Below are 16,378 nucleotides of genomic sequence, written 5' to 3'. Positions count from 1 at the left end.
CTCTAAGTGACTCATAAGCAGAATTCAGAGAACTGTTCTCATTAGAATCTTGTTCCCTTTAATAATCTAGTCTTCAGCCAGGCAGGGTAATGAATTGTTTTGGCATCTGGTTCTTGTTGCTTTGGAGACCACAGGAGAGGCGGTGGTGATGGCCCATCGCTTCAGCCCTGTGGCATCCCCACAGGATCCATGGGCATCAAGGTAAGTTTCAAAGCAAATGAAAGAGGCTTTCGCCAGGTGCAGCATAGGAAATCATTCCAGGGATGTGGTGTGGGCAGAAAAAGAAAAGCACCTACAGTAAATCAAGCAAATTGACAGAGGAAATAGAAAGGGGAATAAGGCTGGTGGAGGGAAACGGAGGGAGCACGCAGTCCTGCTGGTGAGTGGACACAGTTGTGCCCCCTTGAGACCAGAGAAACCTCCTGAGGGCAGAGGGCATTGGAGACCAATGTGAATGACTGAGGCAGGTTGTATAGGATATCCAAGAACCAGGGAGGAAGGAAGGGAAAGGGAGGTTTGGATGCAATAACCAGCATCAAACGGGGGAGCCTCCAGGCAATGGCCAAAGGCCAGAAGCTGAGTCTAAAATGCTGATGGGGGACAGCACCGAGAAGGTCACCCCTAGGAAGATCCCAGACCCTAGGATACCTTTCCCGTAAAATCCATCCAGGATTTCAGAGTGGTCTGAACGTGAAGTTTTATCCACATGTACCTCCAGCAAGGCCCTCACAGTTGGGAACAGGGAAAGAGCAGGGAAAAAGAAATGAGAAGACTTGGGGTTGAGTGCATGGAGCTGCCCCTCACCTGCTGTGAGGTGCAGAGGGGGCATTTCACCTCCCTACACCTGTACTTCTCCCACTGCACGATGGGGATTGTGATGTCTGTTCCCCTCTCTCAAGGTTGTTTGGGGCCTCCATTTGGATACAACACAAAGTACTTTAACAAGTATTTTGTAAATGGTGAAACAATGAACATCTATAGGGATTCTGTTTCCCTCCTCCTCTTTCTCAATAGACAAGGTGGTTTTACAATGGCAGGAAGTGAGTTGAGCTTCTTTGGCAACTCCTAGTTTATTAAAATTGCCAGAGTCCTCAAGCTTCAAGATCCTGTGAGATACTAAAGAACTTTTATTCCTTGTACCACCCTTTGTGGCATAAATTCTCAGAAACGTTTCTTCTAACATAAACATACTCATTTCCTTCAAGGAAAGGAATCAAAACAATGGGGTCATTATGATTCTATCATCCTGTTGACAAAATCTGAGACTTGGCCTCTGTAAAGCACAGTGGTTAAGAGCACAGTTGCTGGAGGCAGGCTGCTTGGATCTGAATCCTGGCTTCACCACCTAATAGCTGTGTGACCTTGGGCATGTTACTTAACCTCTCTGAGTCTTGGCTCCTTGTCTGCAAAATGAGAAAACAATAGCATTGGCTTTCTAGGATTGTTGTAATGATTAAATGAGTTTACCCATATGACTGTAGCTATAATTTAGACCAGCGCCTGGCTCATAGTAAGAGCTTGATGGATATATGGTTCTATGACAATGATGATGATGGTGAAGCTATATGATTTGATGATGATGATGATGATTCTGGTGATGGTGATGGTAATGATGACCTGTGTGGTTTCCAGGGAAACTCTTCACACATGACAAACACACAGATGCGCGTGCACACACACACATACTGTCTCATCAAAGCTAATCTTTTAATTAGAAATGAGAGAGCACTGGATGTGAACTTAAGAAACACAGGTCAATCACCCTGGGGCCCCACTGACTCACTTTATGTCACCAGCAGAATCCCTTAACCACTGAATGACTCACCTTCTCTCTCTCTCCCTTAAATGGGAAGGACAATGCTTGCCTACGCCGTCATGGTGCAAGAATAAGTGGGTTTATTTTGTTAGACAGCTTTGAACTTGTTGGATGAAAGGAGCTATTTAAGTACAAAGGAGATGAGGGCAGCTGGGTCAGGTACTAAATTAAGACTAATCGAGATGGCTCTTCATTATTGAGAGCTTCTCTTGGGTAGGTGCCCAAGGGGTGTGTCACGTGTGCCAAAACAGTTTTACCACTTGAGAAAAAGAACAGAGGAGGGGAGGGCGTGGCAGCCTCTGACCCTTCTTGGGCTTCCTATGCTGGAAATCCCAGTGTCTCTCAAGCAGATCAGTCCTATGTACATGAGCAATGACCAACAAGTAGGACGCTGGGCTTGAGAGCAGTTGGAGGCAGAGCAACAAGATTCTCACTTAAGCTCCCTCCAGCCTTGGGGCTCGGGACTGTGGTCACTCAAGCACCACACCGCTGTATCAGGAAGACCTGGATTAAACCAGAACCAGCTGTACTTGTAAATTTTTCAGCAAACTACAGTGATTCAGAGAATTCACAGAGGGAAAGGGAAGACCAAAACTAGCTCCTAAAGTAGATTTGGTGGTTCCACTTCAATGCCTGTGGTTTCACTGATCAATAAGACGTAGAAAGCAGGGACGCACAGAGTTAGGGGGGCTACAGCCATCTCAACCAGACCCATCAGTTCCCTAAGTGTTCCCCTCAACATCCCCATCAGTGATTCTGAAGCCTCTGCTTGTCTCCAAGGATAGGGAACTCACTGCTTCTCTTCTCTGGCCAGCTGTGATGCTGAATTCTAGGGATGTGCTGATTCTCAGCCACGGCTATCAAAATATGGAGCTTTTGATTCATGTTCTACCATCTGCAAATTCCAAGCCAGACAGTTGCCATAAGGACTCACCAATGGGGGTTACTGGGGAGGTTGGATGGGTCAGCTTGTTTGGGCCTTTCTAGACTGATAGAAATAACTATCATGTAACATTTTCAGAGTTTTGCAATGTAAAAGAGAAAGGCTCTATCCTGATCTGATGGTATGAGGGATTCCTCACTGGAGGACATATCAGGACGGCAAGGCCAGCCCTTTCTGTAGAGGGTCTAGCTAGTCAAGGGCTCATTCCTCAAATAAACCTCCTAACCCAGTGTTTCTCAAACTTGAACCAACATCAGAATCACCTGCAAGTCATGCTAAAGCAGAATGCTGGTTCAGTAAGTCAGGGGTGGTGCTCAAGAATGTGCATGTCTAGCAAGTTCTCAGGTAATGCCAGTGCTACCAGCTGGCGGACCACGCTTTTAAGAACCACTGTCCTAGACCTTCTCATGTTTAATTTGTTTCCCCCTCAAAGCTTCCAAAGAACGGGCTTTGGATCTGGTTCAAAGAGACTAGGTTTCAAGTCTTGACTCAGTCACCAACTGAGAATAATAACAGCTGCTTCTTCTTTGCAGGGCTGATGTGGTGCCCTGTGACACAAGGTCGGCGAAGCCCCAGCCAGTGCCTTGCTCATAATGGGCATGTCATCCTAAAAGCTCAATTTAAGTTACCTGTTCTGGGGCTTCTGATTCATGTTCTACTGTCTACAAATTCCAAGCCAGACAGCTGCCAGGACTTACCAGTGGAGCTTACTGGGGAGCTTGGACGGGTCAGGTTGTTTGGGCCTTTCTAGACTGATAGCAATTACCATCAGTTAATATTTTCAGAGTTTTGCAACAGTCTGTGATGCCGCAGATTTGAGCTCTTCCTTTACACAAGGACCAGGTGGCTTATCCAGATGAAAGGGAAATTTTACTTAGCGTCTATATTTTAAAAGCTCTATCTGTAAATCTGTCTCCAAATACACTTGGTGAGGTCCAAGGTTGGGTATCTCTCCTCTGTGCCACTTTGCCACAGTCCCATTTTTAACTCTAGCCTTCACTGGCTTTGCCATCTCCCAGAACCACTCTGGTGAGCCAGCCACAACCCCCGTCTACAGAAGCATGTGGCTCAAGGAGTTCCCAGCAAGGCTCTCAGCATGGGATGGAGATGCTGAGGCCGGACTGCACTGGGCTCATTCTGCTGCAGAAGCGAAGTTTAATAGCAAAATAAAAACAAAAGTGCCTGCCCCATCTCAGAGAGATCAGGAGGCAACAGAAGAGAGAAAATGGAGCACTTGGGACACCTTGAGGGGAAGAAACAAATCCAGCCATAGGGGCTGAGCTGCTGGACTCAAACACCTATCCACAGAGTGGCACTGTCTCTCTTCAGTCTCCTGCCTGGCTGGCCAGGGAGGCAAGGCCCAGGTAGCAGGCCTGCAGAGCAAAGCCTAACAAGCTGAAGACACCTCCCCTTTCCCAGCACCTCGGGCTGAGGAGTGTGTCAGTATCCAGTTGACGAGCAGGGCCCATGGGTGGCCCGGGAGCAGGGGGCGCAGGCTGCAGGGACTGGACTAGGAGTGCTGAAGGCTGGGGTTGCACACGGGTTGCAGGGAAATCTGCATAGAGAAAAAGGGTGTTTGAAACATTGGCATGAGAAGTATGTGAAAGACAAAAGTATATTATAGACACTTTAGAATTAAAGTGCAAAAAAGGACCTTAGACCTTAGAGGTCCCTCTAAGCCTGAAAGGGGCAATGACGTGCCCATAGTCCACAGTGGAGCTGGGGCCAGAACTCAGTGTACCTGTGTGCCAGGCCAGGGTCACGTCCCATATGGAAGGAACACAGCAGAGAGAAAGGCAGAAAGGCCAGAGGAACAAGAATGGCCCAGATGTCAGCCACTGATTCCATTTAAACACAGCCCCTCATAGTGTTCCTTAGTGCTTAAAGGGGTATATCAGCCCTCTGACCCTTTTCACAGGGCTATTGTGGAACTAAAATGAGTCAGTGCACATGCCCTTAGCAATACTTTAAATGCTATGAGCACAAAGAATACTCATTACTGGAATATTTCTTCTGGAGAGAATTTAGCAAAACCTGAATGTGCTGGGCATTCAGTATTTTAGCCCTCTATGGGAGTAGCCAGCAACTGGGAGCACAACGTGGTCAGAAAACAAATGCCATGACCTGAAAACTCCTGTACACCCTCACCTACGCCTAGGCAGGCATTAGCTCACCAGGCCTAGTGGTAGCAAGTTTGGCTCCAAAGATGGGATCTGCAATGCCACCCCCACCTGGCCTCCAGAGCTCCTTTTAGGTCATTCCCAAGAGAAGTTATCTGTTTTTGCACACGGTGTTGACATAGACAACAACAGGGTACGTACTTGCAGTCCTCACTCTCCAGAAGGTTCCGGTATGTGACAATCTCATTCTCCAGCCGTGCCTTCACATCCAGCAGCACCTCGTACTCCTGGTTCTGCCGCTCCAGGTCAGCCCGGATCTCAGACAGCTGTTCCTCCACATTGTTGATGAGGCTCTGCATCTGGGCCAGCTCTGTGCCGTAGCGGTCCTCGGCTTCACACAGGGAGTTCTGTAGACAGTCCTTCTATAATATCAAAGAAAGGAGGAAGCAAGTTAAAAATCATGGATCTCCAACCTCTTAAGATTGTGACACCCCAAGACATTGCCAGGTCCAGAGAGCAATCTAACTCCCTTTAGCTGTCTTCAGCCAGAATAACTAACACACTTCATGGTAGACCTTTAAGATCAGAGCCCTCTGACCTGAGTTAATGTTGATTCACTCAGCATCCACATCTACAGGGAAGTGCTTCCAAAAGAGTTGAAACCAAGGTTTAAGCTGAGTCCGTGGTTGGTATTCGAGGCCTGTACTGACCCCAGAGAGCTACTCATGGGTAGTGGGAGCCAAGCTGGGTCTCCCATGCGTGCAGAGGGACTCACCAGTGTGTGCTGAGCCTGAAGCTCCACCTCCAGGGCGTTCACCGAGCGTCTCAACTCCAGGATCTCTGACTGGCAGCACTGCAGCTCCTCAGAGCAGGACATGGCCTGCAGGCTGATGCCTTCAGACTGGAGCATAGAGAAACATGGTCACCTACCTGCCCAGATGGAGGCCAATCCCCGCTGCTTAGCAGTCCCCCTCACCTGGGCTTGGAACCACTGCTCCACATCCTGGCGATTGGTCTCCACCATGGCCTCGTACTGGCCTCGCGTCTCCCCCAGAACCCTACTCACATCAGTGGTGGGCTCAATGTCCAGCTCTATCCGAAGCTTGTCTCCCAGCTGACCCCTTAGAGTGTGGGCTTCCTGTAGGCATCAGAGGAGTATGACCCGCCTGCAGGGCCCCCAACTGCCCTTCACCCAAACTCTCAACTCCCACTTTCCATCCTCCCCAGTAATTTCCCTGTGCTCCTCTGAAGATAAACCGCTGCCTGCACCAGCCTAGCAGCTTCCAGAAGCTGTGGATGAGAAGGAATCTCCCACCAAAAGCCAGAGCTCACCTGCAAAGCTTCAATCCCAAGCAGAAGGAAGCCTCCGTTTTTTCCCCCCAGATGAGCCTGAATTCACCTCCAGAAAGTCTCAATGCATCACACCAAGGGTCACACACCTGCTCATGGTTCTTCTTGAGGCAAAGCAGCTCCTCCTTCAGGGACTCCAGCTGGGCCTCCAGGTCACACTTGGTGAGGGTGAGGTTGTCCAGCACCCTGCGCAGGCCACAGATGTCAGCCTCCACCAGCTGGTGCAGCGAGCGCTCTGTCTCGTACCTGTAACAGGGAAAGTGCAGGAGTGACAGTTAGAGGGCAGGAAGGGGCACCAGGACATGACTCCCAGCTCGCAGCTGTAAGTCCACTGGCCTGCCCTTTGCCATCTAATTGTGAGTTGGCTTATCCTGTGTAGTGTGCTCAAAGCCCAGGAAGCAACAGGATGTTCCCCACTCAGTCAATACTAAGCACCTGAGATGAACCAAGGGGAGCAGCTGGTACTGAGGATACTGTGATGGACACACAGCCAGCACCTGCCTTTACACACAATGGCCCAAAAGGGAGGTGGCAAAGTAACCAGGCATTTGCAACACAGTGCAATCACTGCAGGCCCCTCTCTACAAGCCCCATACCCAAAGGGACCCTGGATTCCCTATTAGAGTAAAAGCCACATTGCCAGCATGAGAGGAAGGAAATGGCTTTCTTTAGCTCTAGAAGAGTGAGACTTGCACAGTGCCCTGAAGAAAGATGATAAAACACAATGTCCCTTCCAGCACCCAGGGTAGACCCTCCTCAGGTGGTGTCAACCCTTTGACTTCCACATGTTTTCATCTTAGGCTATGGAGCATGATTTCTGCTATGAATTATCAGCACTCACAAATTAATCAAGCTGCAGCACAGAAACATATCCTTATTAAGGCAACAGTTTCACAGGAAATTGCTTCAAGAAAGGAAAATTTGGTACAAAATTTAAGGCCAAGTCCCAGCTCTGCCACTCAGTACCCACATGGCTTCTGGCAAGTCACACCAGCACCCCAAGCCTCAGGGTCCCCACCTGTGGAGGAGATTCTATCCCTGCCCGCCTGCTTCACAAGTTGCTTACCAGGTGGATGATGCATTCTAGCACATGTTGTAAACTGTTAATGCTAAACCACTGGAGAGCGGATAGTTTTTCAGGATCTTGAGCTTAATGCCCTTTGTTCTCTTCTGCTATAAATACTGGGTTGGGGTCTGGGTCAATGACATCCGATGCCACATGAGACAGAAGCAGCCAACTTGGCATTGTCCCATCCCCATCCAACCCCAACTCTCACTTGGCTCCTTCCCATCCCTGTCCAACCCCAACTCACTTGGTCCTGAAGTCATCTGCAGCCAATTTGGCATTGTCTATTTGCACAACCAGCCTATTGTTCTCCGATTTGGTGCACAGAATCTGGGGTAAGAAAGTAGGCTCAGTAAGTGTCTTACTGATCCCAGAGACACCTATAGCCTCAGGTGAGAGGAAGTTTTATTGGCTGAAGTTGAACCTACAGCATCCACCTGGACAACACAAACTCCCAAACATGCAACAGATGCTTTTGTGGTGTGGGAAGGAAGATGTGCAAGAGACTTCTTGGAAAAGGATGAAGACATAGAGTCAAAGGAACCAGGAGATGGAAGACAGTAGCAAACTGAACATATAACAAAGACTTGCTTTCATTTTGCCAGATATGATGCTTAGCCCAATATAAATAAGAAGATCTGGCCGGACGCAGTGGCTCATGCCTGTAATCCCAGCACTTTGGGAGACCAAGGCAGATGGATCACCTGAGGTCAGGAGTTCAAGACCAGCCTGGGCAACATGGTGAAACACCGTCTCTACTAAAAATATAAAAGTTAGCTAGGAGTGGTGGCGCACACTTGTAATCCCAGCTACTCAGGAAGCTGAGACATGAGAATCACTTGAACCTGGGAGGCAGAGTTTGCAGTGAGCTGAGATTGCACCACTGCACTCCAGCCTGGGTGACAGAGCGAGACTTTGTCTCAAAAAAAAAAAAAAAAAATCTAGGCCACAGAACAGAGGACTGGCTATGAATGTTTTAGATAAAGTAGGATCTGTTCTAAAGAAGATCTTTCCTCTGGTTGTCCAACCTCCCCACAGGTCTTCTCTGAATCTAGCCAGGTTTCTGTAACCCCTATTTTGACATTCCTTGTCTTCTTGTCTCCAAAACTAAGATGTAGGCTCTTCAGAAGCTTTAACTGGATAATCAAAGGTGACAATAGATATGCATAAGAGGTTGATGCTGTTGTGTGGATAGACACTGCCTTGGCAAGGATGTTAGGAAATATTCCTTTTGCCCTGTTTACTGCACCAGAAGTTTCAGTATACTGCAACTTTCATAAACTCAGCACGGTTTTTGCATGGTTTTCATGAAAATAGCATGATTTTTGTGACTACGATTTAGGAATTTTATGTGCTGAAGTTAAGTAAGCATGAACTCAGAATCCTAGAGTGATAAATTCTACATCTCATCCTTTACAAATTCCCATTCACCTTCACTCAAGAGATTCTCTTCCCACATTAAAAGAAAAAAAAAATCCACTGCTGCCCCAGGGTCAGTAATCTTTTTTTGTAAAGGGTCAGATAGTAAATACTTTAGGCTTTGCAGACCCTACAGTCTCCATTACAATGACTGAACTCTGCCACTGTAGTACAAAAGCAGCTGCAGACAACATACAAATGCATGAGCATGGCCATGAACCAATAAAACTTTATTTGCAAAAGCAGGTGGTGGGCCGGATTTGGCCGACAGGCAGTAAGCAGATTCCTGACCCCTGATCTGGTGCACCGCAAACCTCACCTTCTGCTGGAGCTCCTGGATGGTGCAGAAGTAGGACTGGTAGTTTGGGCACACGCTGGACTCGTGGCACTTGCTCCTCTCATGGAGTTTGGTCTCCAGTTCTGCATTGTCCCACTCCAGCTGGCGCACCTTCTCCAGGTAGTTGGCCAGGCGGTCGTTTAGGAACTGCATGGTCTCCTTCTCGTGGCCGTTCAGGGTGTTTTCGCGGTAGGCCCCACAGATTCCGATGTTGCCAGGAATGTGGCAGGTCCCTGGCAAGGGACAAGTGGTGTGGCAGGTTGGGGGCAGACAGAGGCTGAGGCGGCCCAGGGGAGTCGACCCCACACGGACTCGATTGGCATGTGCCACATTAGCCAAGAGGCACAGAGAGGCAGCGTTGGCCTCTGAAACCTGCCCGCTGAGGAGGGAACTGCAATGGTCAGAAGTCATGGTGCTAAAAGGCAAGATCCTGCTTTGCCCACAGTTGGATCTGCTTGACACCAAAATCTTCCTTCTCCTGTAGACCTTATATAAGCCTTAGTGGGTGTTGGTGCAAGAAAACTGGCATTTTCCTCATTAATATTTATGTCAATTGTTATACAATCACTCTATTAGTCAGTGGTTTTTGTTTCCTATAAAGAGTTAATGAGCTCATGAAAGAGGCCCTAACCTCTTTCTTCCCATCACTGCAGGGTCCTGGAAAACAGAGAAAACAAGGTCTTCTTCAAGCAGCCCACTTTCTGTGGCTGTGAAATCTTTCCCCTTCTGTCAGCTTATGTCTATGAAATAATCAAGAACTAAAGGCTCCTAAAATGTCCTGCAAGTCTCTCTCACTCCCACATTCTTTTCCTACCTCTGAATGTTCCCAATGCAGCAAAACCTAAAATATTAGTCAATCAGGCACATTGAAGAAAGGGAAAAATCATGATTTGTTTGTTTTGATAGATATTTGTAGAGTGCCCAGTGCGGAACAAACGCACATCTAGGCTGTCTTGTAAGAAGGAGATTTTAGATTTTAATAAGAAAGATAAGAAAGTAAATGATCTTGATATTATGAAGACAGTAAAAGGAAGTATTTTTTTTAAAAAAGAGAGCTGCAAAGATTTCGAGGTGGAAGAGAGCTCACTGAGAGACCGGAAAAAGACTTCATGGAGTAGGGGATTTTCCAAATATGTTTTGAATGATATTTTTTATAAAGGGTTGGGGAATGAGCTTCTCTCATAGAGAACAAAATAAACACAATCAAACATTTGGAAAATGGAAAATAGTCTAGTTGTGTTGGTATTTATAATGGAGACATTATCCCCAAGCCCCGGAAAGTTGCATTGAGTCCAGGTTGTGAAAAGTCTTAAATACCAGGACCATGGTCTTGAGGCAAAGGTGAGTGAAAGGTAGGGATCTGCCCTGGAAGACGACTTTCAAGTATAAGGAAAAATAAATAGCCAGCTTCCTTTTGAAGGAAAGTAGCAGAAAAAAGGTGGAAAGCTCCTTTACACAAATTATTAGAAAACTGAAAATGAAACCTAAGTTCAAAATTAATCTTGGTGTTTGAAAACTAACACAGTTTTTAATACTCCTTGGGTTAAATAAGAAATCTAATTTAAAATTTTTTAAGTATTTTGAACTGAATTAAAATCAATACACAACCTATAAAACAGATGTTGGCAATTAAGACTTTCCCTGTGCATACGTGAAACAGATAAGCGTTTTGGGAGTGAGAAAAAAACGGCTCATAATAAAACTGATGGTTTGCAATTTTCAGAAAATAAAATTATGCTTCTGTGTACTGGAGTCTACAGGCTAATTAAGGCAGGCAGTGATTAACACTTTATGGTGTCTGTTCTCAGGGCCTCACCCACCTTCCCAGGCATCTTTCCTTTCTATTGACCCTTTCACCAGACTGAGTCCCTCATCACCCTTGTTTACAGAAGATACGTACTCAAGAACTTTGATCTTTCATCTTTTGAAATATTTTTGCATTTCTTTGAAATGCATCTACCTTGATTATCCATTGCTTGGGAGACTCTAGAACAAAATTTAAATTTCCTTAATCTTCAGACACACTCAGAGCATCAGAAGCTTTATGGCCTCCCCTATTTCTAAAACAAATAAGCCAGTGGCCATTTGTTCAATACACCCTGGAAAAGGGCAGCTAGCCAGCTTCCAGTCTATGCTAACAAAGATGCTAATTTGACCGCATTCCTAAGATGAATGAATTCACCACGAGGGCCCTTGAAGCAGCAAGTGTGTTTCAGCTGGCACTACAACATAGCATCTGCAGGACGAAAGGGACTTCAGGGTCCTCTAGTCTAGTACCCATTTGCATTAAATCCCTTTGATGACCTTCCTCCAACTAGTCATCTAGTCCACCATTTTCCAGGAGAGCTCACACCATCAGTTCCTGTGGCTTACAAACAGCTTCCCAGGCTTTGTGCAAGACACTGGTATCCAGAAAATTAACAGCAGCTAGCTCAGCCTTAAGGCACTCACATTATAGAGAATTTTTAGAAAGTCTTCACAAATCTACCTTCGTGTTACCTCTCCCTATAGCTTTTATTGGGTCATTCATTCATTCATTCAACAAATAGCTATGAAGTACCTACTCTGTGCCAACCAGGGGCTGAGCTGGAGGCTAGTAATACATTGGCAAGTAAATCAGAGAGTTGGCCCTTTAGTTCATTTACTCTCCAGTTCTCCCCCATGGTGTCCCATACAGGATAAATCTAATCATTCTGCCATATTCTCAGCTCTTTGTGGCAGATGTGAGATTTCTTACTCCTGGTTCTGCATTCAGCATGGTTCAATGTCCCCTTGCCATCCCAGGAATGTTTCCCTGGACATGCTCCATGATGTAACAGTTACTATCACTCTTAAGTGCGGGCTGTACAGTGGGATTTCTGATTAGTTTAGATTGAAAGGCTGCCAGTAGATGGCCAGAAAACCTTCTTGCCCAGGACTTTTGTGTAAACCATGCTGGAGCCACTGGCTATTCAGCCATGACAACCAGCCAGCCACCAGTTGGTCCCATATACAGTCAATGAGACGCATGGGGACCCTTCTCTGTAACTCTATACAGATGTGGGTGATATTCTCCAAGGCATGGTTTGCCTTGTCCTGGTGACTTACTCTAAATGTCTGATATTCCTGAACTCCTGTTATACCAAAGCCCTTCTCAAGGGGATGGGGGATGCAGAGATGAAAAGGAGAAATTTCCACCCTCAAAAAGCTGAGAGCAGAAAAAGAGGTCACGTAACTCAGTGGAGGGAGAAGTGACTGGGGCTCAGAGATATAGAGGGGCCATCAAAGACACTTTGTCTGGAACTTAAGATTGGGAAGACTTGGATGGGCAGGAAAGATGGGAGACAGTTTTCCAGAAAAAGAGGATGAACAGGCCAGACGCAGTGGCTCGCGCCTGTAATCCTAGCACTTTGGGAAGCCGAGGCAAGCGGATCACGAGATCAAGGATCGAGACTATCCTGGCCAACATGGTGAAACCCCATCTCTACTAAAAATACAAAAATTAGCTGGGTGTGGTGGCACACGCCTGTAGTCCCAGATACTCGGGAGGTTGAGGCAGGAGAATTGCTTGAACCTGGGCGGTGGAGGTTGCAGTGAGCCGAGATCGAGCCACTGTGCTCCAGCCTGGGTGACAAAAAAAAAGAGGATGAACACAAGAAAACACTCAGAAGCAGAAGTGGGCTCAAGAGAACTGGGTACAACTTCAGAAATGCAACAGCCAACAACAGGCCTGTCCCAAGTACTGGACCCCCAAAGAAATGAGTTTGAATGACACAAAATGTCAACCCAAAGAGCCAAATTGCATTTCTAAAGCCTGTAAGAGTGAAGTTTGTACTCCTCTATGCTAAAAATATTGTCTGCTTCTATTTTCATAACATCTCCACCAGTGGTTGTCAAACTTTAACCAGCATCAGAATCACCCAGAGGGCTTGCAAAAAAAATGCAGGTTTTCAGGCCCCACACCACAGTTTCTGATTCAAGCAGTCTGGGGTCAGGCCAGGGAGTCTGCATTTCTAACAAGTTCCCACATGACACTGATGCTGCTGGTCTGGGGACCACCCTTGGAAGACGGAATCACTGCTCCATAGCAATAGACAAGTTTTGTGGTGACTTCATCCTAGGTGAATGAAGCACCAGGTCACAAAACAGGATTTGATGAATTCAAGAGGAGCCAGTGTTTGGATTACTGTACTTCAAATCAGTTAGCATGCAGTTTTCTCCAATGTAATAAGCAAGTTCTGTTTGTTTTCCTAGTTCGCTCTTCTTTGCTGAGGTTTGTTTTAGGAGGATATCTAGGATGAAGGACAGAGGAGAGACAAAAAGGAAAATATGCACACTGTGTTGCTTATGCCTGTGGGGAAGAGGCCAGTCCACGCGAAAAACAATGTTCGTAAAGGACAGATAAAAGTCACATGAAGTAATATCTATTGACATCTATTATGTGAAGGGAACCAAGCTTGGCACTTGGTATACAATATTTTACTTAATTCTCTCTCACACATTCACAAATCTATATACGCAAATTAGATAGACATCTACTATGTGCCGCCTACTGTGTTATTATTTGACCACCTACTATGTGCCACCAAGTATTATACCATATGCTTCCCATATAGTTGTGTCTTTTCATCCTTATAACCACACTACAAAGCAGTTACAAGTATCCCACTGTAGAGTAAAGAAAACAAAGCTCAGAGCAGTTAGGGATGTTGTCTGAACTCACCAAGTTGGAATGAAAAGTATAGGCCTTGAAATGTCAGCCCAGGTCTGCCTGACCCTGAAGCCCAAGTTCTTTCTGCTCTGCCCAGTGACCCAGAAAGGGCCAGATAGTGGAGTCTAGACTGAACACAAGGCCAACACTCCTAGACGCCAGCTGTCCAACTGGATTTATTCAACAAATAGCTATGAAGTTCCTGCTCTGAGCCACACAACTTGCCTGAAGAGCTAGAAACAGAACAGAGTCCTCTGGAGGTTTTTGAGCAGATGAAAGAGAGAATCAAAGGAGAAATTTTAGAAAATTAATCCAGTGCCTGTCAACCCAAAATAATCAAAAGGCTCAGGATCTGGTTAAAAGAGTTTTTTCAAGCATGGCATGTGAGAGCCATCTTCTGGGGACACACGAACACCAAAGAATGGCAATCAGTACTCCCAGTGCAGGGGGAAAATGAAGATCACTTATATAGCCAAAAATAGAGGTGCTGAACAGAATTACGACATTTTCCACACAAAGGCTAGTGTACAGATGTAAGATCTGATTGACTGCTATCGATTACACTCTCATGGGGTTGCTTAACATTCTATTGTAAAAAGGTAGCAGTCACAAGGGCCTCCTTCTCCAATGTCATTTACTCTAAGTTTGAATACAGACAAGGGAGTCTGGTTACTATGCAACATGTCAACACACAAGTCAGGAAGCAACTGTCTTTGCAGGAGAGAAGAAAAACAGCTATATCGCATGACCCAGTTTCCAAGGCTTAATTTTTCACTTCGGCATAATAAATTTAGAAAGCCCTGACATTTCATTTTCTTTTTTGTTTGTTTTTGTTTTGTTTTTGTTGTTGTTATTGTTTTAGACGGAGTCTCGCTCTGTCACCCAGGCTGGAGTGCAGTGGCGTGATCTCAGCTCACTACAACCTCCGCCTCCCAGGTTCAAGTGATTCTCCTGCCTCCGCCTCTGGCGTAGTTGGGATTACAGGCACATGCCACCATGCTTGGCTGATTTTGTATTTTTAGTAGAGACGAGGTTTCACCATGTTGGTCAGGCTGGTCTCAAACTCCTGACCTCAGATGATCCACCTGCCTCGGCCTCCCAAAGTGCTAGGATTACACGCGTGAACCACTGCGCCCGGCCCCATTTTCCTTTTACCACTGCCCAGTGTGCACCCTGGAGTGGGAACACTCCATCTTCATTTCATATGCTCTCTAGCATGCAATACAGTGCCTTGTACATAATATTTACTCAATAAATAGAACACAAAAGAGTGAAGGGCTGGTGGTGTGTGCAGAACAAACCTGGCACAGAAGAGAGCAGGAGGAGGCTCTTACAAGAATCCAGGCAGGATGTGATGGAACCCAAACCCAGCCACCAGCAGTGCTGAAGTAAAGGAAGGCACAGAGGACATAGATGCTGCAGAAGGACTCTACAAGACAGGGAGAATTACTGTATATGGGGTCAAAGGAGGAAGAGAAACCGAAAGTGGCCCCAAGGTCACCCCCAAGTTCCTAGGACAATTGTGTGCTTCAAGGGAGCTGAGAAGTCAAAGGAAAGAGCTGGCTAGAGCGGGAGAAGCTGCATTCAAGTTTGGAGAGGATAAGTGTGAAATATAGCTACCTGGGACTGGCCACTAGGGGGTCACAGGCAAAGGCCTGGGGCCAGGGCAGAGCAGCCTGGGTCACTGAGAAACCCTCCTCCTCAGAAGCTAAAACGTATTACACCTGGCAGGCAGGTAAAGCAGGTAAGCTTAGCCCAGGGGCTCATACTTGAATAGGAACAGTGATTCTAACTGGGAGAGTCTGTGTATCACCCCCTAGCCCCAGTGGGGAGGTGATGTTTGGAATATCTAAAACAGATGGTAGGGAAGCTATTTTAGTTAGAGGAAGTGTCATTTGAAAACAAGCATAACCTGTATTTGAAATGAGCTGTCTTTTAGTCATGATACGAGTTTGGTATTTACATTTTTGAAAGTTAAAACATTAAGTGAGAAGGCAAGATATCTTTATATTCATTAAGTGGGAAGGCATGGTTATGAAACACTGAATTAGGTAGAAAAAAGATACATTAAAAATGGTTTAATTTAAACAGGCTGAGAACTTCATGAGCTTCAAGCTGAGCTCATGAAGATTATAAGTGGCCATGAGAACAGATGAAATTGATTTTGTTCTTGGTCAGGAAGACAAAGAGAAGATGCTGGGGGGAAGGAAGGGAGGGTGGGGCACACACCATCAGCCTTAGGTATCACATATCATCGTCTACAAAAAAACTATCCAAATAAAAAATGCTCCTGTTCAGGAAAGTCCAGAAATTCACTTCAATCTTCTTGGCTTCCCAGTGTAGACAGTGGTGGGAGCAGGAGTGGGTCCTTCCCCAGAGCTCTCTCTGTGACTGCAGTGTCCACCCCAGCAGCCTGTAGCTGTTTACCCTTTCTCCTTTCCACTTTGCTGGAATTTGTGAGAAATGGCATTTGGTGTCAAAAAATACATAAGTGCATGGGCCTCATGAGCCGCAACTGATGTTACCACGTGAAGGCTGGGAAGAAATATCACACATCAGCCCACAGGCAGTGCAGGATTGGTGAACTGAAGAGGGACGGGCTAAGCACTAGGTGGCTCAGAACCAGATGTGGCCACC

At 46.3% G+C, this 16,378-nt stretch overlaps 1 protein-coding gene and 1 long non-coding RNA gene across 2 annotated transcripts; one reads left to right on the top strand and one right to left on the bottom strand.

Annotated features, from left to right (window-relative positions):
• Window positions 1-46: 46 nt before the first annotated feature.
• Window positions 47-10,272, top strand: LOC104002832 (uncharacterized). The gene is made up of 3 exons (XR_675250.2): window positions 47-201; window positions 6,107-8,004; window positions 10,103-10,272. It is a non-coding gene; the product is annotated as an uncharacterized LOC104002832 (long non-coding RNA).
• On the bottom strand, window positions 3,960-9,497 carry KRT41 (keratin 41). The gene is given in 7 exon segments (NM_001009079.1): window positions 3,960-4,314; window positions 5,081-5,301; window positions 5,655-5,780; window positions 5,856-6,017; window positions 6,319-6,475; window positions 7,543-7,625; window positions 9,034-9,497. Coding segments are annotated over 7 exon segments (1,293 nt in total). The 5' UTR covers window positions 9,463-9,497; the 3' UTR covers window positions 3,960-4,199.
• Window positions 10,273-16,378: the final 6,106 nt, after the last annotated feature.

This window comes from Pan troglodytes, chromosome 19, assembly GCF_028858775.2.
Source record: "Pan troglodytes isolate AG18354 chromosome 19, NHGRI_mPanTro3-v2.0_pri, whole genome shotgun sequence".
NCBI lineage: Eukaryota > Metazoa > Chordata > Mammalia > Primates > Hominidae > Pan > Pan troglodytes.
The sequence above is the reverse complement of the archived record's forward strand: the minus strand, read 5'-3'. Positions and strand labels throughout refer to the sequence as shown.